The sequence below is a fragment of the Heloderma suspectum genome, chromosome 5 (genome assembly GCF_057233095.1).
Source record: "Heloderma suspectum isolate Gila_16-S chromosome 5, 16-S_ref, whole genome shotgun sequence".
Lineage (NCBI taxonomy): Eukaryota > Metazoa > Chordata > Lepidosauria > Squamata > Helodermatidae > Heloderma > Heloderma suspectum.
In genome coordinates, this window is record NC_139462.1 from 206,693,871 (window position 1) to 206,715,412 (window position 21,542).

General features: G+C 40.9%; 1 protein-coding gene across 6 annotated transcripts in view; it reads left to right on the forward strand.

Moving 5' to 3' along the window:
* ZEB1 (zinc finger E-box binding homeobox 1) overlaps positions 1–21,542 on the forward strand; it is a 108,051-nt gene that overhangs the window by 56,669 nt on the left and 29,840 nt on the right. For 3 of the 6 annotated variants that reach the window (XM_084859170.1, XM_084859169.1, XM_084859171.1), the window contains one exon: positions 17,582–17,782. In XM_084859170.1, coding sequence (XP_084715296.1) covers positions 17,582–17,782 — 201 coding nt within the window. Of the gene's footprint in view, positions 1–8,569; positions 8,673–15,049; positions 15,149–17,581; positions 17,783–21,542 lie in introns of all 6 variants that reach the window. The other 3 variants (XM_084859166.1, XM_084859167.1, XM_084859165.1) reach the window with 2 other exon arrangements.

A 21,542-nucleotide genomic window follows, 5' to 3' on the forward strand; every position in this document is an offset into this window, starting at 1 on the left:
TGGATTCCCCTATGCATCTAAAGTTGTTCAAATATCAACACACTCATGCACAGAGAAACATGAGTGCTCTCCCCCCCCCCATCCCCCATGAGAGTTGGAAACATAATTGCTTGGAATCACTTAAGATTCTGAAGCTTCTCTACATTTCTGATTCTGTTTCATTTTTTTAGTTAGTTTTTTGTTCAGATACACAGTTCTGCTAATATCCTTTCCTAGCTTCCAAAATAATGATCCTGGGCATATTCTGTGGTGTTGATCTTAAGAAAGGACTGTGGGTTGTTTTATTAAAATTACCTTCTATATTGGCCTGCAATCCTGTTTGCATTTAGCTAGATGTAAGCCCAATTAAACTCAATTGTACTTTCTTCTGAGTAAACATGCATAAGATTGTACAGCTTGGTTCACACATCGCAAGAACCCTGTTCAGACTCTGGCTTGCTGGGAGTGATACAAGCCAGAGTTCCTGGTTCACATGTCACAACAAACAACCCAGGAATGGAGTGTTTCTGGGTTGTTTAGCCACTCCCGCTTACATGCACCAGCTTTGTTGTGATTTGTGTACCAGGCCAGTGTTTGCAGAATCTATGAAAGGATTCAGCAAACAATTGCAACTCAGAATAGAAGTTTCCATTGTAACAATTTCCAGAGGGGTAGTTGTCTTAGTCTGTTGCAGCTAAAATAACATAGAGTCTTGTGGCACCTTATAGACTAACAAATTTATTATGACATAAGCTTTTGTGGACCCAACTGCACCTGATGAAGTAGACTTATGCCATAATGAATGTGTTAGTCTATAAAGGCACCACAAGACTCTTTATTGTTTCAAAACAGTTATGGTCTGCATATTATGAGATACCTATTTCTGATCAATTGGATTTGCAGATTAATTGGAACCAGATTTTTTTCCTCTAGAAAAATTAGTAGAGCAATTCAAGTGTTGTCTTTCAAATATACTCTAGGATTGTTCTAATGTTCCCAATTTTTTCTTTATGACCGTGAGCTTACTAAGTTAATATTGCCTTGCATATAGAAAGAAAATTAAGAATTGGCCAATTATCTATATTATAGTATTTGTATATTATAACACATTTAAATTTAGAACTGCCAGGAGCTGTTTATATTTTCTAATTTTTTAATGCTCTGTAGCAGGGGTGGGGAACAAGTGGCTCTACAGATATTGCTGGACTGCAATTCCCATTAGCCCTAGCCAGCATAAGTAATGGTGAGGGATGATAGGGGTTGCAGTCCAACAACATCTTGAGGGCCACACATTCCCCACCCTTTTGTTTGAGTTTTGACACAAGTTTTTTTGCACCATTATTATACTAGCCTTTTCTCTTAGCTTTGAGAATCTTCTTCTTACACTTGATAATCATTTTACAGCAGCCTTCCCCAGCCTGGTGCCCTCCATATATTTGGCACTGCAACATCCAGCATGCTAGCTGGGACTGATAGTCCAAAACATGTTGAGGGCACCATGTTGGAGAAGGTTGGTTTATGGTAACTGGATTAAAAAAAAAAAAAACTGCTAAAACCCAAGGTTCTATTTATTTTGATAGTTTTTATTACAAAAATAAAATAAAATGGGGGGGCAGTACCAAAAAGAGCTGGAAACTCACCCCTGAGGAGGTAAATTTTGCTTGCAGTAAAAAGAAGAAAAGGTTATTATGTAGCTTCTTCAAAGGATTTTTTAAATCAAGGATGTAAGTATTCTAGAAATTGGTGACTTCCCTATTTGTCTGCTGTGGTGATGGAAGGAACAGGACAACCTAATACCTTTGGGTAAATTGTAACTTCATCATTTCCCATGATGTTAATCTTTGTTTTATATCCAATTTACAAAATTGGGAACTCAAAGATCATCACAACATATGGTATCCCTGCACTTACTAGTTTCAGTCAAGAATTTTCGATTCCAAGTTTCCGTAATAGGTGAGATCTGGGATACAACTTGAGCGTTTTATCATCAATTTTAAGACTAGGGTTTTCCCATATTGCTCCTGTTACTAATTTAATTTGAACACACATTCTCTACAAATCTTGAATGTCTCTACACATCATCTGAACTACTACTTCTGAACTAAGTCTGTGGGCTGTCTGAATCTTTGTTAGTGCCCAAGGGTAAATATTGATCACTCTGCTAATTTCTATTACATTCATACAGTTTCTTTGAAACTTTTTGTTTTAATTTTGTGATTCGTACTTTTATTACACAGGTCTTCAATTTTTATTTTCATTTGTTACCTTGATACCAATTATTTATTCAAGACTGCTATGTTTTCTGTCTTTCCATTAAATGCTTGGTTACTCTTAAGTGGGTTAACACATTAATCTCTTGTATAATTATTTTTGCAATTATATCCTGTTTTCTGTATTCCTAATTTTAACATCCAGTTAAGATTTTATATCTTCTAGCTAGGGATGTACGAAACTCTTACCTGGCTCCACACCGGGCAATCCGCGGTGAGGGGGAGGCGCTCCATCCCTCCCCCCGGAATCCTCCCCGGCCAGCTCGGCTCCATGGCGACTCCATGGAGCTGCCGGCCAAGGCCGCCCGCAGCCAGACATCCGGCCGCTGGGCTGCACAGGGACGCAAATGGCAGCTGCCATAGCCGCTGCCATTTGTGTCCGTGTCTTTAGCCGTGATAGGCTACGTAAATATATACGTAGCCTATCACGGCAATAGGAAGGAACGCAAATGGCGGCGGCTACAGCAGCCACCATTTGCGTTCCTTCCTATTGCCGTGATAGGCTACGTATATATTTACGAAGCCTATCACGGCCTCCGCAGGGACGCAAATGGCATCCCTGCGTTAGCCGTGATAGGCTACGTAAATACGTAGCCTATCACGGCCTTTCGAAAGAGGTGAATGGCGGCCGCAGACACGGCCGCCATTCGAGGAGCACCAGAACAGCCGACAAAGGTAGGCTCCGTTCCGGGCCCATTTCACGGGGTGGTGGGGTGGGTGGCTTCGTTCCACCATGGATTCCGGGGGGCCGAATGTGCTGGCATTCGGCCTCCCTGGAATCCATGGCAAAATTCTCCAACATCCCTACTTCTAGCATATATTTGTTCACTCATTAGACAGTAACGAATGTTACATAGTTACACTACTTATTTTTCTTCCGTTAGTATCTATTTCTTCCATTAATATGTTTAATCTCATTTTAATACTTTTCCTGTTCATATCTGAATACTTGCCAAGTAATTTATCTACACACCTTTCTAATAATGCACAACCTGCTCAGTTGCATGGTACTGATAACACAGACCACTGATGATAGCACAGCCTGCTAGCTGAATGAAGTGAACATTAGGCTAAATACGGCAAAAAAATCAGTTAAATCGTCTCAAAGGTTTTTTTCAACAAATTTATTTTGTATATTATATCCCTTCTTTTGGTATGAGTGAGGCTTTCATCCCCAATTCAAAAATACTTGCATATGGGTAAAAGTAAAGATCAGCTGCTTTCTGTAACTTTTTCTCAAGCTTCTTTCTACCTTCCTGGGTTGTCAATAAGTGATTTTGTTCGCACCAGTTCAGAAACAGAGTTCACATCCATCATATGAGCTGTCTCATGCACATGGCCTTTTAGATTAATAACCCAGGCTTGTATGTGCATCTAATTCAGTATTATCCATTCTTCACATTGGATTGGACCCAGACTAAGTAATGCTTAAGAACAGACACATTGAAATCAATGTGATCTAATCAATTATGACTAACATCAGTCCCACTGACTTCAGTGGTTCTACCCCAAGCATGACTAAATCTGGATCTGACCCATTGTCTGAATTAACCTTTAAATTAAACATTTTTTAATTATAGAAAAAATGTATCTGCAGATTTCAGGATGATTTGGCTATTCTGTTGTACTTCTGACTCCTTGACTGTCTTATCCTTTGATAATATGATTTTGTTCTTTCTTTAAACTGAACTCTTTTAGAATGTTCAGTTGTGCTGCATTTTAGAACTTGAATTGCTTATGTTCTGGAATATTTACTCCCTTTGTTTCATTTCAGAATGACCTTATTTAAAAATGTATGAGGCTATTTATAATTGACTTGGTGGTGATTAAAGAGGTGTGAATAATAGGTTATTGGACGTTGACAGCTCCTTGTTTGCTAGGCTGCTGTTAGAACATTTATGCTGCTCAGTCTTACCTCATTTATTCTAAAGTGATATCTGCATTTTGACATGTGCCTAGTAAGTTTATGTATTATTGGGTGGGGGTTGACTTGTGGATTCGTAAATAACTTTTTTTTTACATTAACATGAGCATTTCAACGTCGGGTTACATTAACGTCTAATGATAGTGTGCACATACTTATTTTAATTATGCCCTTATCAGCTGTTTAGTTAATAAATTTGAAGTTTGCCCTCCAACTGTACTTGATTGGGAACTCAAATATCTAGCCAGTATTTAGGTATCACAATAGTTTCATTTTGAAACTGTGTTTACATGGCTCTCGAACTCTGATGAAAATGGAAATGATAATCCAATTTCCTAAACAATAAAGAGGGAGTTTTAAAAGGAAAAACTGAAGTTCAATTTTCATTGCAGATCTAGCCATGGGAGGATGAAACTATGAAAAAAATACAGAAGTATAGCTAATATTTTCCTCAAGTAGTAACAGCCAGAATCTCAAAAGTGGAAGAATTTCTGAACTGATTTTTTCCCAAATAATGTGGTGTTTAATTTGTATAAGTCATGTCTAACTCTTAATTTCACTTCATTTTACAAAAGATGAGATTTGAGTCTGATATGCAGATTGTAGTGTTAACTGCTAATCCTTGAAGTTAAATATTCTTTTTCATATCCTATATTATCGTCACCGTCACCTTCCATAAGAATTCCAATGTCAAATGAAATAGCTGTTATTGCAGTACTTTTCTACATAGTGAAGATTATTTAAAAGTAATGTTACTGAATCGTATTCTGACCTTGTGAGGAATTTGTCAAATGCTCCTAAATCTTTTAGTTGATAGATAAACACTTTCCATAAACCTTTTCCCCATAAGTGGGGGTGGGCAACATATGCCCCTCTTAATGTTTTGGCTTACAATTTCCATCAGGCCTAGCCAGCATAACCACTGGTGAGGGATTAATGGAGTTCTAGGGCAAAACATCTGGAGGGCCACAGGTTGCCCACTCCTGCCATAATGGTTATATCTTCTCCAGTGTGGAAACCTTCCTGTTTAGACAGGCCTTTGGCCTGTAAGGTTATCAATTTTTAGTCTCTGTGACTGCCTTCCCCAGTGTAGTGCCTTCCAGATGTTTTGGACTACAACACCGTCACCCTGACCATTTATTGTCATGCTGTGCGGGGCTGTAGTTCAAAACATGTGGAGGGCACCACATTGAGGAAGGCAGCTCTATGACATATTGCTCTTGCTACTGTTTATATTGTCATATGAATATCTTATGTACTGTTTTGTTATGTTTTAACCCTACTTGGAGGTGGTTGTCTTTTTATTTTTTAGTGTAATCAATGTTGCTGCTATTTTTAATGTGATTGGGTTTTTTAGATATTTTTGTCCTTAGCATTGTTAGTCACCTTGAGCATGATTCATGGAAATGCAGTATTATAAATATTTTAAAACAAAAAAAATTGTATTTTAATAAAATATTAGGTATTTCATTGCAACCTCATGGATCCATGTTTATCAGGAGTGCACAACCTGTGGCCCTGCAGATGTTGTTTGACTGCAATTCCCATCAGCCCTAGCCTGCATAGCCAGTGATGAGGGGTGATAAGAGTTGTAGTCCATCAACATTTGGAGGACCACAAGTTATGCACCCCTGACGTAGATGCTAAAATACCTTTCCTACTTTCCCCCTCAATATGGGAAGATAAACTTTTCTGTTTGTAGGCTTGGTATGTAAGGATTTCATTTGCTAGAATGGGTGCTTCTTTCATTTTGTCCTTGGAGATTAATTGTCTTGGAAAGTCTTTATGCTGAAGAACAAAGTGATCCTTCATGTTGCTCTGAGCCAATAACTTTCCTTTCTTAAGACAAGATTTGAAAACTCCCAGGACAATGTATTAAACCGTTAAGGCTGCAACCCTACACCCACATTTGGGAATAAATCCCACGTATTTATTTTGGGCTTACTTTTGAATAGAAAAGTATAGGATTGCACTGTAAGAGGGATGTGCTAGAACAGTTTCTCATTTTGGGTCCAAGAGACACTGTCCCCTGATGTTGCTGGACTAAAACTTCCATCATCTCCAGCCAGCATTGCTAATGGTCAGAGATGCTGGATGTCAGGGTGGACACTGAGCCCATAGAATCCCAGAGTAGTTCTGATTCTGAGGAAGAGCAGTCGCTTCTGGGAGAAGAGCGCGCTCCTCTTTCCCAAGGCCAACAGCTGACGGAGATTCCTCCCACCAGCATTCCCAGCTTAGATAACAGTCCAGGGAGTGACAGAGCGCGGGAAGCAGTCTTGATGGACGCGCGACGCCGACGCAGAGAGTGGCGCTAAATGGAGGGCGCAGAAAGGAGGCGTAGTGCCCGTTTGGCGCGCAAACAACGGCTGCGCCCAGAGGATCCAAGGGAAAAGGGGAGGGACTCTCCCTAGTCCTTAAGTTCAGGGGTCTGCCAGTAATTCCCTTTCAAACGGGGACCAACTGTTCCAACTTAGGGCATAGGTACTCTGCTGCTCATAACTAGTTGCTAACGGTAGAGTTGTTAAGTTGTAAAAGAGGAATAAAGCTTTGAAAAGAATCCATTTGTCTGTGTCTGGACTTGGCTACTGGATTAGACTGAGAGAGGCCTCCAAGGAGCCCTTGACACTGGGAGTTTTAGTCCAGCAACATCTGGTGACCCAAGCTAAGGAGTTACTGCACTAGAGTATCCAATAATAGTCACATAGGAGGAAGATGCTTGAGTTGTCAAATGTATATAGTCCAACCTTGGTTCCAAATTAAGAAGCTATATCGAGGTTAGGTATGGAGTGATAATCAAGGACTGGAGGAGAACAGGTAGTAAAACAAACAAAACAGTTTACTCTTTAAATAATCTAATTTAGACTATCTTAAAGATGACTCTCAAACTTACTTTTGAGGAGCAAGGATAACCCATGATGTTCAGATGACAATTTTTTATTAGGTATCATCCTCATTTTTAACATTGTGGAATCGGGGGGGGGGGGTTGATGAAGGACAGTTGTGTATGGCCCTGTTGCACTGCTTTAACAGATTCCTTGAACAGTTGGCTCCATGTCTATAAAATGAAGAAAACAGTTATATACCTTGCACGGTGGTTGTGAGGGAAAACACAGATTGAGAAATTGCAAAACTACTACAACTTGAGCCTATGTATTTAGAAAGCTAACCGTTGTGGGTCAGTAAAATTTACCTGGGAGTAAGTATGCACAGGATTGTTGACTTAGTGCCACTAATTCTGTATCTTTTATATCAGTGATGGTCCATTGTTTATACAAAAAAACCTGGTCTATTAGCAGCTCCATATTCTAATTTAGGAAAACAGTTCTTTAGGGCAATTTTAATCAGTTAAGATTATTGCGATTTAAACATTATTTTATTGCTAGCTTTTTATCATTCTTTGTTTCTGTTGTACATTAATTTTTATTTAATAGTTTTGTATGCTGCCTTAAACTATGTGAGGAAAGACAAGGTATAACTATTTTAAATAAAATAAATCTGTTGATAATGAGCTGTGCACATTCTGAGAATCTGGCAACAAATTTTAACTTATAACTCTGCGCTATAAATAAATTTACCTCTCTGTGAAACTGCTTAGATATAGGAGCCTCAACTACATTAATCCAAAGGGTTAATAAAAACAATTTGCTTCTGTTGAGTAGTGTTACACAGTCACTTTGATTCCAGTTACGCATTTGACAGAAATACACAGTTTTGGTTTCAGTTTTTCTCCGTATCTTTATCTTTAAAGAAACTCATTTTTAAAGAATGGTTGGTCTCTTTAAATGGATGACCAAATAAATGAGGCAGAGGTTTCATTTTTTGTGTTAATTACTACTGTATGTCTAACACTGAAATACAGATTTTAAGGGCGCAAATCTAGGGATGTACGAAAATCACTTACCTTTCGTGGATTATGCTGATGGTGGGGGGGAGGCGCTCCGTCCCTCCCCCCGGAATCCTGGACGGGGGGAGGCGCTCCGTTTCTCCCCCCCCCCGGAATCCTGGCTGGCCGGCTGTGCTCCTTAGCGATTCTGCGGAGCCGCCAGCCGGCTCTGCCAGCAGCCGGATATCCGGCCACTGGCTAGCAGGGACGCAAATGGCGGCAGCTGTAGCCGCCGCCGTTTGCGTCCCTGCAGTCAGCCGTGATAGGCTATGTAAATGTTTACGTAGCCTATCACGAATGACTTAAAAAAAAAAAAGCGCGTACGCAAATGGCGGCGGCCATGGCCGCCACCATTTGCATACATGCGTTTGTTTGTTTGTTTTAAAGTCAGCCGTCATAGGCTACGTAAACATTTATTTAGCCTATCACGTGTTTTTTTTAAAACCTAGCTGTGATAGGCTATGTAAATCTTTACGTAGCCTATCACATTTTTTTGTTTTTGTTTTAAACTAGAAATGGCGGCAGCGGCGGCAGCTGGTCAGAAGATCGGCCGCTGCAGCCGTCGCCGCCGAACCACCGCCAGAGCCGCCGCCACCACCAGGAAGATCCGCCCAAGGTAAGTCTCGTCCCGGGGGGGGGGGGCATTCCGCCACCGATTTTGGGGGGCCAAATGGGCTGGCATTCAGCCTCCCCGAGATCCATGGCGGAACTTTCATACATCCCTACGCAATCCTATGGCCACTAGACAGCAGCTAAACCACCATAGGATTGGTCGGTTCCCAGAGAACCGCCTCCTCTACCCTTCCCCCACTGCCGTGTAGGTGGTACAGATCGTCCCCGCACCCATAAGAGCAGCGCAGAGTGTGGCAAAAGGGGGCGTTCCAGGGGGCGGGGAGTGTGGAAGTGCCGATATGATACTTCCTATGTGTCATCCGGTCTCCCCACCCTGCACTCCAATGTCCCATGGTTATATAGCTGAAATCAGCCATATAGCCGCAAATGCAGAGTGGTTGGAGTGCGGAGGAGACTATCCCCTCCACGCACCTCCCACTGTGCATCGGATAAGCGGTTGCCTCTGAGTTCGGAGGCAGCCACCTATCCCCATAGGATTGCTCCCTCTGGGTCTTAATCTTTTGCATATCTTCAAATGCAACTATATCTCTAGGTAGGTAGGTGATTGTATAAAGATTTGAATTTTCCTGTAGTAATACTGAGAGTAACACCCAACAAATGATTTCCAAAGCTATAGTAAAGCCTCAGAACAAAATCAGTATGTGTGTGTTTTTAAGCTTATAAAACTAAAAACCAAAATGAGCATGTATCTCTTATCTCAAATGGAAGTTTAATTGAAGTGGAAAAGAACTGTAAAACACTTTATTAAAGTGGTAAATAAAATTATCAGATGCATACCTGCAAATTCTAGTAGTTTGTATATTCATTATGTAACTGTATGGAAGCTTATACACTCCGGGAGAGAGCAGAGGACAGGAAGGCCTGGTGTGCTATGGTCCATGGGGTCACGAAGAGTCGGACACAACTTAACGACTGAACAACAAACAACAATGGAAGCTTATATAGATTATATGGATACAGCTTCACTTACGTATAATGTATTGCTGTGCATTTGTCTGCTAGCAGGCTTCTGGGGAAATGGGACATGTGGTCTTGTCATGTAATAGTAAGTTTGTGGTAACTACACAATTTGTTTGTATACTGTGATGCAAAGCAAGCCCAATATGAGGCATCTAAGATGTTTTGGCAGGGCAGAGGTCGGTGAGGTGCTGGTAGGGCCAGCAACACCAGTAGCCAGGCTGGCTCGCCCCCAGTCCAGATAGTGCATCCTGGTCTAGGGAAGACCTGTTTTCCCAGGTAATGTGTATTCCATTCAGCCAAAGAGAGCCTGAGGTCATCCAGTGTGAAGCTGAATAGGAAAATACTAGGGGAGAGGGGTTATTTTACACTTCAAAAAAACCTGCACCAGAGATTAAGGATAGTGACCTCTTCCTAAACACCGCTTAAACACCTAACTTCTCTGATTATCCCTTTAAGACCTTTGGTTTGAATTTCTGAGAATGGCACATTGTACTTGTGCCTAGCACAAAAACACACAAACTGTCTGAAGTTTGGCAGGTTTAGTTACCTGCATTGGGGCTGCCAGTTGCCAAAATTTCATGCACGTCTGTGCAACCAGGAGAAGCTATAGCTTTTGCTTTGAGACTTATTGTTGGAAAAAACACATTTTACCTATGCCTAGCACAAAAACTACTGGGCCAAACTGTCTGAAATTTGGCGGGTAGAATTGCCTCAATGGGGGCTTCCAGGTCCCCAGATTTCATTTATTTTTCTTAAAAGCTGAAAGGGTTATGGCTGTTTCTGTTTTCCAATGCAAGTCAATGGGAAAACGTAAAATCCAAATAATTGAGATGTCCGAATCTCGCTTTGGATCCAAATCCGAAGCAAATCAGATCAGGTCCAAAGTGAAGTGGGGCTGATTCAGAAGGTCCAAATCTGGATCTGAAGCAAATTGGGGGGTCCGTGCACAGCCCCAGAATCAGCAGTATTGAAGCCCTGCTCCCCGTGAGTTACTGCCCCTGTACAATTCAATTCTAACCCGCTAATGCGACATTGCACAATTGCACGATTACAGGAGTGTGGAGTAATGATGTTGTAGTGCAAAGTAAAAATAAACAGGAAAGGCCGGCAGCCAAATAGCGCTACAGTGTAATAGCTAAGTGGGAAGAGAAGCCTGTATCCAAAGTAGCTACTGCCAATGGGAGGGGGGGAGGGATGGACCTATCCCTTGACCAGGTTATAGCCAGGTCACAGACACACCCCTAGGCAAGCCCAGTTTGCGGGATTTAATTCAGTGAAATGAGGCACAGTGCAGCGGAACCGCATGGGAGCCATGTTAAAGAAAAAATGCACTAAAAGGACTTTGCGAAAATGTGTCTTTTTGAGTGGGGTGCTGCACAATTGCTGTGGGGTGATGACAGCATCATGTGTTGTAAATGACCCTGATGTGCTCTCGGTCTGCACTAAATCACCTGTGTAGATTAAGTCCTGGTCTCTGAACTCTCTGGTCTCTGAATTCATATAATACACTAGCCAGGTGCATTATTCTGTTTTAAAAGGGAATGAAATGCCATAAAAGGGCGGTGATAGAGCAACATACACAATTCTGAAGGTAGTTGGCAGGTTGCAACTTACCTATAAAAGCTGGGAGGTGGGCAAAAGAAGAACATCTTGCTTCTCTTCCCTCCCACCCCACCCTGCCTATAGCATGTGATAAAATGCTTATATATCAGCTCGTATGTGTTCCTGCTGGATGTTCTTCGAAGCAAGTGAAGATTTGAAATGTATTGTTGCACTCACACCACCTTTCTGGGGAGAAGTGAGTTTATTTACTAATGTACAAGTTGAGCACATGCGGAAGCACAGTTTGAATACTCCAACCAATAGCCAAATCCACTGCTCTGCATCAGATCTCCAGAGAGAGGCACTGCTGTGTCCTCTAATGGTGTTAGCTTACAAAGCCTTAAAAACTCTGCCTGCTATCTTTCCAAAGCTACAGTTTGTCTCCTGTGTTTGCTTTCACAGACCAAGAAAGGGTTTGCTGGGAAGGGGGAAGGCATGCCCCTTTTTGGGATCTTCTAGCTATTCAGAAAGCATCCACTGTCATTTAGCCAGCAGTCTCCCTAACTAAGGGAAGTTGTAGATAGACCTAGTGAGCAGCCTTGACTAACTTTAAGCAGTTCTCTTGGCTCCATTAATTCTCCCTGTCCAAAGCCCCAATCTTACAGCAGTATGATTTCCCCTACCTTCTGTCTGAGGCAGTGGAATCTAGGGCTTTTCCAAGATGTATTGGATATGAGAGGATTGTGAAAGAGAGATATGAGATTTGGCTATGAGAGCGAGTTATGAAGGTGGGAGGCTAAGGTTCAGTTGCCAAACACATGTTTTACATGCAGAAGGTCACAGTTCCATCACTAGCATCTCCCATGAAAAGGCTCGGGTAGCATGGGAAAGACCTCTGTCAGAGACCCTGGAGTTCTGCTGCCAGTCAGAGTAAACAAATAATCTGACCCTGCTACATGGCAGCTTCCTATTCCTCTCCAGTGGAAATGCTCCTTGGCATAATCAGTGTTTTTCTCCTTATCACATGAGAGCTTAATACCCTCTCTCAAAACTAGTCTTCATCTGTGAAAGCTGTCACTCCTCAAAGCTTCAGAACTGTGCATAGCCACTTTATTGGGTTTTCAAGGCTGCCTTTTGAATATTGAGAGAGTTGCAAGGATGCAGTATTGATTCAGTAATCCTAGGACTGAAAAGGATAGTCTTCTACTCCACAACCATGCAATCTAGTCCATGACTCAAAGCTTGATCAATGCAAAATTACACTAAAACCGTTTCACTTCATCACCAGAAGCGGGGCAAACATTATCTCCAATGTTTGCAGCTAAGGCACGACCTTAATTTCATTCTGTTATAGGTGGTATGGAAGATAGGCAACCATCAGAAAGAGCATGTGCTAAATTTTATGCAAAATACGAACAATCTAAAAATTCTCTAAATGTATCTGACCTTTTCATACATTGCATGTTAGAGGTAAGGTGCTATTCCTGGAAATAAGAACACTGAATTTGAACTTCGTACTTTGGTGATTTGAGTAATGCTGATCTTACTCTTGCTGAACCTTATGACAACTGAGTATTAGGGTTTCTTTATTTATAGCATGTTTATCCTATCTTTCTGCCAAGAGTGACATACACAATTTCCTCTTCTCCCATTCCCCAATTTATCCTCATAACAACCTTGTGAGGATGTAGGTTACACAGAGGTATGTTGATTAGTCCTGGATCATCCAGTAAACTCCTTGGGTCATCTTAGGCCATCAGTCTTACATAGTAATTTAATGAAGTTTTCAAATCCACAATTGTCAGATCTAAAATTAATGAAAAGATTGCATCAACATCAAGAATTTCCTGTATCTAGATGCCTGTATAGTTTTATAAATGGTAATCTCTTAAATGTATCATTCAGTAATGAGTACCGGCTTGGTGTACTAGTTAGAGTGTTGAACTAGGCCTAGGGAGACCCATGTTCAAACTCTACTCAGTCATGAAGCTCACTGGGTGACCTTGTGCCAATCTCTGTCTCACTCTCAGCCTTACCTACCTTGCAGGCTTGTTGTGAGGATATAACAGAGGCAGACCAATTATGCTCCGTAGAGTAAAAGTGGGATAAACCAGTGGTCAAAAAGCTGAAGTCTTGCAGTTGCTTCTTTTTTGGAAGATATAAGTTCACCGCCAAAATGTGATATTGTTTATTGGCTGCTATTTTTCCCGCAATAAGTTTCTCTTTTATATATACATTTTAGGGCTGACTTATAAACCAACCACATCAATAAACACAATACCCACAGGATCTTAGCCTGGGAAACATAGGAGATGAGTCAACCCTCTGCATAAGTATTTCTTAAACTTCAGCTGTGTCTATGTTATGTACTAGTAAGCTGATAAAAAGATTCACTTGAAGAATAAAGAATGTCATGAAAGTGAAAGCTGAGCTAACTTATTTTGAATATGTGCCATTTTTCCTGAAAGTCTGGTAATATGGCTCAGCAGACATTAAGCAATATATCCTTCCTATGTAACATGTTGCTCTTCATATGTACATTTGTGAAGCGTGCGTATCTTAGCACTGAAGAACTGATGTTGCGTCTGTGCATATATGAATTGACCAAAAAGAACTTTCAGTCATTGGCCCCTTTCAGCTGCTAATGTTATTAAAAATGAAGTTCCATGCACAAAGCAGTTTCTAATATATCTTATCTTGTACACATTAGTATACTAACTATATAAAAAAATCCAATCACTTGAGCGATTTGGCAGTCCTACATACGCTACATAAATTTAGCATGGTACCTGCTCAGACTGCTGCAAGGCTATTTAGTTCTACATATGACATTAGTCACATGTTTAAATGAGTTTCACCTGGCCACTTTTGGGCAAAAAGCTGTTGGGCCTTGGTTCACAATGTGCTCCTTATGTGGATCAGCAGCCTGCATTGGTTTTCTACATTGCTCTCTTCTGGCAGCATTTCGCTTCCAGGTCCTGTTTACTGCAACCAGCACCTAGGGGGCAAAAAGCAGTGATATAGGGTTGATTTTCAGAACCTGAAACCTAAGGCCCAGAACTGGAGCATGTTCTGGATCGGGGCCCTAAGGCTGCCTTTTCTCTCCCCCCACCCCAAAAGCAGCCATGCTTGTTTAAAAATGTGACTGATATATGTAGTTTCAGGCCCTTAGTTGCATAGGACATTGCTAATTGCGGGTGGTACCTGTGGCCATTTTCAAAAATCAAATCTCTTTATGTTTGACCAGTGTAGTACATTCTCAATATGGATATGTTTTCTTCGCCCTTTTGTCAGCCTGCACCTGTACATTCACCCCTTTTTCTGCAATACTAGATGCCAAATTCCTTTTGTGGGCCAATTCACACAGGCAGTTTCCCCTACACATGACCTACTGTGGCTCTTAACCTATGTCTGTGCCCTTTAATCACATGCAGGAGATGTCTAAAGTGTATGGATACATCCATGATAGTGGCATAGTGCTTGTGTCTCTTTGTATCTCTTAGATACTGGCTCCTGTTTTAGGACTCACCTGCCTTAACTTGGAAAAATGGAAAGTAGGAGGTAATATTGCATTAGTCGACAGGCTGCTAAACCTCATCCATGACAGAACAGTCCATGATTTAATATACATAATATGTGCTTTTCGCTTAATATAGACATTAACTAACAGAACAGATCACTGGTCCTGTGAGTAACCAAATGCTTCTGAGCTGTATTCTCATACAGCTGCCACAGATAACACTTCTGAAAATGCTTCTACAGAGCTGATGTATGTTTATTTTATATTTTAAATTCTAAACTGCCCTTTATCAAAACAGGGGAATTGCACAATAAAACCCATGTCTACACACTCTTTAGGAATTCAAACCAGCTTCAGCACATCTGTTTTGCAAGGGACTACATTGAAGGACTGCTGCAAGCTACTCTCTCAGCACAGTCCTCCAACCTCCGGAAGAGGTATAAAAATGAACTGCATTGCAGGGTTGCTTTATATTACTTTCTCAGTCCAACCTGTAGTGTTACATGCTGTTCTCTCATCTTCAGTCCAAACTGCAATAAGGGTCTAATTCTCTGGACAACATTGCAGGGTTTTTGTAAACTACTTAGAGCTTGAACTGCAGGATTCAGTATGAGCTACACTGCAGGACTGTCAAAAGCCATTCTCCCACCCACGGCCTTTTCTAATCTATAATACAGGAACTCTAGACTACATTTGCTTTGGAATTTCCATCAGTAGGGTTTTTTAAATATTTCACACAAAATAAGAACTGAGTTAGAAAGTGCAGGAACTGTTTTCTTTGCTGCTATCTGTGGGGGTTGAAGGGTGGACACAGTGGTGCTCAATTCCAGCTAGTTAGGATTTTGGATTTCCATTAATTTCTATGAGCAGTTCTCACTTCTATCCCTGGGGATATTTAAAAAAAGCTCAGGATGAACAATGAAATGACCTCTCCAGACAATGGGAGGGTTCTCTCTGCTCTCCTTATATATGTGTGTCTCTTCCTCTACCCTCCTTTTTCAGCTGTTGCATTCCATTCTCCCTCCCACCAAGTTTTCAGTTTTTTTCTTCTCAAGGGTCAGTCAATATTTTGTAATAAGATCTGTGCTGGATCAGACCAAAGGTCCATCCAGTCCAGCATTCTGTTCACACAGTGGCCAACCAGCTTACCATGGGAAACCCACAAGCAGGACTTGTGCAACAGCACCCTCCCACCCATGTTCCCCAGCAACTGGTGTACATAGGTATACAGTCTCTGATCCTGGAGGTGGCATATAGCCATCAGGAGTAGTAGCCATTGATAGCCTTCTCCTCCAGGACTTTGTCTAACCCCCCTTTAAAGCCATCCAAATTGGCGGCCATCACTACATCTTGAAGTAGCAAATTCCATAGTTGCCCTTTTCTTTCTAAAGGTTTTTTGTATTTCTGTAAACCTTGCGGTTTCCCCAAGTCTGCTGACACCTCCCTGTTGTATGTAGGTACTGCTGTTTTAGCTACATAAGTGTGGATTCGTGGAGATTTGAATTGGTATTAGAATATAGATGATACTATATTAGAAATACCTCGCTTTTTAAATCATAAATCAAATTGTAATCATGGAGTTATTATAGTTTGTATTACATGATGCATGTATGCCGAAAAAAAGATGCCAAAAAGAATTTGACACAAGTTATAGAAATATGATTGGTAGTTTGATTCTTTATAGGGCTTTAAAAGAAGCCTGCACTACAACTACTAGGCCACAGGCTGTCCAGCTTTCCATCACTTCTTTTCTAAAACTTTTTCACCCTCATAATATAGCCCATTGCTAGTGCAAACATGTAGCTGGCATGGGACGGAGGAAGTGGCTGTTCTCACAGCTTTTTCGAAGCCACACTGAGAGCTGCCCACTGTCCACTCTCCTGAAGTCCCTTGGGCAGTGCTTTTATACCACGCACACTTCTAGTGCCAGTCATGGCTGCTGCAATCCTGGACAGGGTCAGGAGCAATGGAAACTGATCACAGGTCACCAATAGCTGATCATAGAATTATACATTACTACTTTGTAGTGTATGCTTAGAATTATACTGTAAGTGTTGCTATGAATTTCCTGCTGTGGTGTTCTTTTTAAGCCAAATACCTAAGCAGGACTTCACTTCAGGCAGGCCATAGTCCCAGGTTGTGTCTGCACCATTAACCCTTCCATCTTGTGCACATATTACTTGGTAGGCAAATGTCCCAACCTACCAAGGCAAATAGGTTGGAGTGCTTACTCGTGAGTAGGTTTGATGGCTTGAGAGGCTCAAGCCTCTGCTACTTGATATAGCTGGCTTGCTGGCAAGTAGTTGGTCTAGTCAGTTCCAGGGGGCAGAGAGCTTTATTCCTCCTTAACATGAAATGGACAAGACCTCAGCTTGCAGCTTGAAAGGGCAGACTGAGTTGCCTACTATGAATCAATCGAGTAACAAATAAGTTACTGTAGTTTCAAGTAGCACGCTTGCTGTGACAGTGTCTTAAACTTGTAAGGGACATTGCAGAGAAAAGTGAATATCACTACTCATCTTTCTGGAAAAGAAAAAAACGGATGCCTGATAATAGATATTCCCAGAATAAGGAACAGATTTTACCACCTGTTCCTAGACTGCATCCCAGAAATTCAGCTAGTCCGGAGACACCCTAGATATTTTTTCAATGCATGGTCTCATCCCTGGTACAAATGAAGACGTAACAACAGGGGAAGTGCCTCTGAACACTCTGAACATGGGAAGAATGTGCATTCTTGCTCCATCTATAGCTATAGCATGATGCTGCATGTCTAGATTGAGGGTGGACCTAATCATCAATTCTCTTATTAGAAATTAATCATTTCTAAACAGCATATGCATTGATCTTTTCTCCTTGTTTCTCCGCAGTTACCAGTTACAATAACATTGTAGAAACAAATTCAGATTCAGATGACGAAGACAAATTGCACATTGTTGAAGAGGAAAGTATAACAGATGCAGCAGATTGTGATACTAGCGTGCCAGACGATGACTTGCCAAAAGACCATACAGTATTACCAGAACGCAATGAAAGAGAAGGAAGTGCAAACAGTTGCTGGGAAGATGAAGGTGTGTGTCAAGATATGTGTCTTTACCTAGAAGGCTTTGTAGACATAGTAATAAATTGTTAACTTGTTTTATACAATTATATTGCACTGAAATAACTGCTTGCATTCTGCATTAAACAGTGAGGGAGAGGATACTGCTGCTGTAATCCAAAACAATAAACCGTTTTGAGTCCTGGTTTAAGCAGAGCACCTCATACATACCCTTTAATTATGTACATAGAGGTGGAGGAAAAGCATTTTCGCTCGTGCTTATGAAGTGTCTGCTTCATAGAAGAAGTTACATGCATATAGAACTCATAAGTGATAAGCCCCCCAAAAGAAGGATCTGCAGTATGGAAGATTCCACAGAGAACATTGGTATTGGTGTCTGTTTGAGGTGAACAAGCTTTTTGAAAGGAAAAAAATCCCAACAACTCAGTGGCATCAAGACACACATACATGCATGTTTACAGGAGCAGTAACTAATGTGGGGATGTGGGGGGCATTGGGATTTTGGCCCTTTTCATCTTGCTGGTGTTCCAGTGGCAAGATGCAGGCATAGGAGGCTTACATCAACAAAAAGATACAAGTGGGGTGGCTCCAGAAGATGCCATCAGCTAAATACTTTTTCATTCCAGTGCCTTAGGCAGGCTCACCACTTTCTGTAAGTATGTATTCACCTGGTAGATCTCCACTGTCAAAGTTTGTGGGTTTTCCTATTTGGGGAGATCATAACATCATCAAGACAATGCTCAACCATCAGCAGTAGGGAGTGATATTAGAACTCTGACATTTCAAGGAAGAATACATCACTTAACAATATGTGGAGTATAAATCTTATCCTCTCATGTGGTTGAGAGGTCAAGAGGAAGAGCAGTCACCTGGGTCTCTCCATTGACTCCAGTGGCATTTTTTCCGCATACTCCACCTATTTTATTGTCATCTATTTTATTGTCACCTATTTTATTGTCACAATGTTATGCTGGTGCAGAAGCCAGAACCATCTTGGAGCAAGGATAGCACTACGCTCCACTATTCCTCTGCCATGCCCTTGACTTTACTTGGTTTACCCCTTGCACTAGTGCTATCCCACAGCCATAATCATACAATAGTATTGTTTTTCAAGGGCGGATTCACTGCACTAGCATATCATCTGATTCCATTGATGTAACGGGATTTAGTAGTGATCCTATCCTCATTCAGCAGATGTACCTTGAAGATAGGATTGCACTGTTAAAAATCACAATTGCATGTGTACAAAGCTTTTTCTAAAGCTTTGTTTTCCATGGATACAATGCCAATGTGTCAGGGATCCAATTGCATATAATTCTACAGATACCTTGTGCTTATGTAGTTCAGGCCTTACCTAGAGCTATATGATGTGATCCCTGTTGGCACTCAAAGAATAATGAAGACTAACTATGTTCAAGCTCCTTTAAACTACCTAATATAAAATTTTATAGAGGTGAAGTTAACTGCTGTGTAACACTGGCTAACTCCATTTCATAGTGTGCCTTCTGAGAAGTACAGTAGGCTATAAGTCTGCTAAATGTTCAGTTTGTTTGCCTAAACCAGCCTTCCCCGAACCTGGCACTCCCCAGGAGTGTTGGACTACAACTCCCATCATCCTCAGTCAGCATTGGAGGAGGGGAAAGGACTTGCTTTGCAAGAAACTAAATGGCTCTGCAAACAGAATGTACAGCAAATTATAGAGAAAAGAGGGGCATCCCCAGTACCTTCCCCTAGATAACTCCTCCCACTCTGCCTAAATTTCACATTTTCCTGTCCATACCTGCTGAAAAATTGTATTGCTATTCTGCTCTTTGCCTCCTTACCAGATTTTTTTTGCAGTCAGAAAAAAGACAGATGCAGCAGTAGGAAAACATGGGCTGTTAACAAATGGAATACTACATCGTCTGAACCCTACATAGATTTCCATGAATGAGGCAGAGTGATTGCACAATAAAAGCCTTGTGTAGAATTTAAAATGTAATTTTAAAAATTAGCTGCAGGACAATATCATGAGCAGGTATGATCTATATACATGAGGCAAACGTTATTTGTTAGTAATAATTAGTAATTTAAATCTCTCACTGAGGAAGTCAGATGATATGCTTTTTATATTTGAGTTTGTGTGAATAAAGCAATACTTAAATAATAGTGCCTTTAATAATAGTATGCATACAGTGGTTGGATACCCAAGAATAATTGCACATTCTCCAGTATCATATTCAGATTTGTACTTTAAACTTCATTTAATTTCCAGTCTTATTTTAAAAGTCCAGGCTATTTGCAGAGGCACACTGTGAATTCTTTAGGTGGAATCTTCAAAATGGCATCAGCAGTGATCCCTAGGTAACCCCTTCTCCATGGTCTTCCCTCCTTGCATGATCTTCTAGATTAGGCTGTCAAATAAACACTTTAAAAAACATATACACCAGTGTAAGTAGTAGATTGGTAGCTCACGTCAGCAAACTATGTTTAGAGCTGATGATGATGAAGGCCACATCCTGAGAAGACATGCAGATTTCTTGCGCATGTAGACTCTCAATTACAGCATCACCTTTTAAGTTCACTTTGTTGTTGTTGTTCAGTCGTTCAGTCGTGTCCGACTCTTCGTGACCCCATGGACCATAGCACGCCAGGCCTTCCTGTCCTGCGCTCTCTCCCGGAGCGTGCTCAAGTTCATATTCATTGCATCCGTGATGCTATCTAGCCATCTCATCCTCTGCCGTCCCCTTCTCCTTTTGCCTTCAGTCTTTCCCAGCATCAGGGTCTTGAGTTCACTATCAATCTTGAAAAGGGGGGAAACAGAACCTAGCCACAGTTAACAATGCCCTGATAACATCCAGATTAGAGAACTGCAATGTGTTCTATGTGGGATTGTCTTTCAAGTCTGTTCAGAATACAGCTGCAGGGCCCATACCTGGTACTGATAAGTAGGGAACATCTCACCTGTACTTAAAGAATTTCTGTTGCTATCAGTTTGTTTCCTGGCACAATTCAAATTCTCACTTTATCCAATAAAAGTCTTAAACAGATTGGGGCTGGAGTACCTAAATATCAGTTTGCCTGGTTATTAAGATCTTTACCAGAAGCCCTGCTCAATGGGCCCCCACTTTCTGAGGTGAAGAGAGGTAGGTAGCAATGAGGGACAGGGCTTTTTCAGTTGTGGCACTTCACTTGTTTTATTCCATCTCCCGTCCATTCACGTAGCACCCATTTTAATGGCTTACAGATACTAGCTGAAGATACTGCCATTTTTGCAGGCTTTAAATGGGATTTAATATCCCTTTACTAGATTTTCTGTTGCTGTTTTTAAAACTGATTTGAAACTGTTTTAAAAAAACTGTCTAAAATTCTAAAAAATTGTTGGCACTTTTTGCTGTTGTTTTGTTTGCTGAAATTGGACTTCAGGCTGTTCTATAAATTCTTCAGTTTTAATTATATTGTGAACCACCTAGAAAATCACTATTGAGAGGTGGAGTATAAATAAATACTTATCTGCAGTCAGTGCAGAATTGGTGTACAGGAGTAACTGCAAAACTCAAAATCTTAACTATTAAAGTTGTTTTAGCTCAATAGCAATATTACATAATACTCCATTTCTGTAATTGCACCTTACAAGAACTCTAATCAGGGTTACTACATCGATTAATAAATGTTTTACTTACATACTGTATTTTCAGAATATTAAGCCACATTTTCCTTTAATTCCTTAGTTTTAGGATTAGTAGAACCCCATGCTGTTTTTTATTACAACAGAAAATGAGATCAAATGT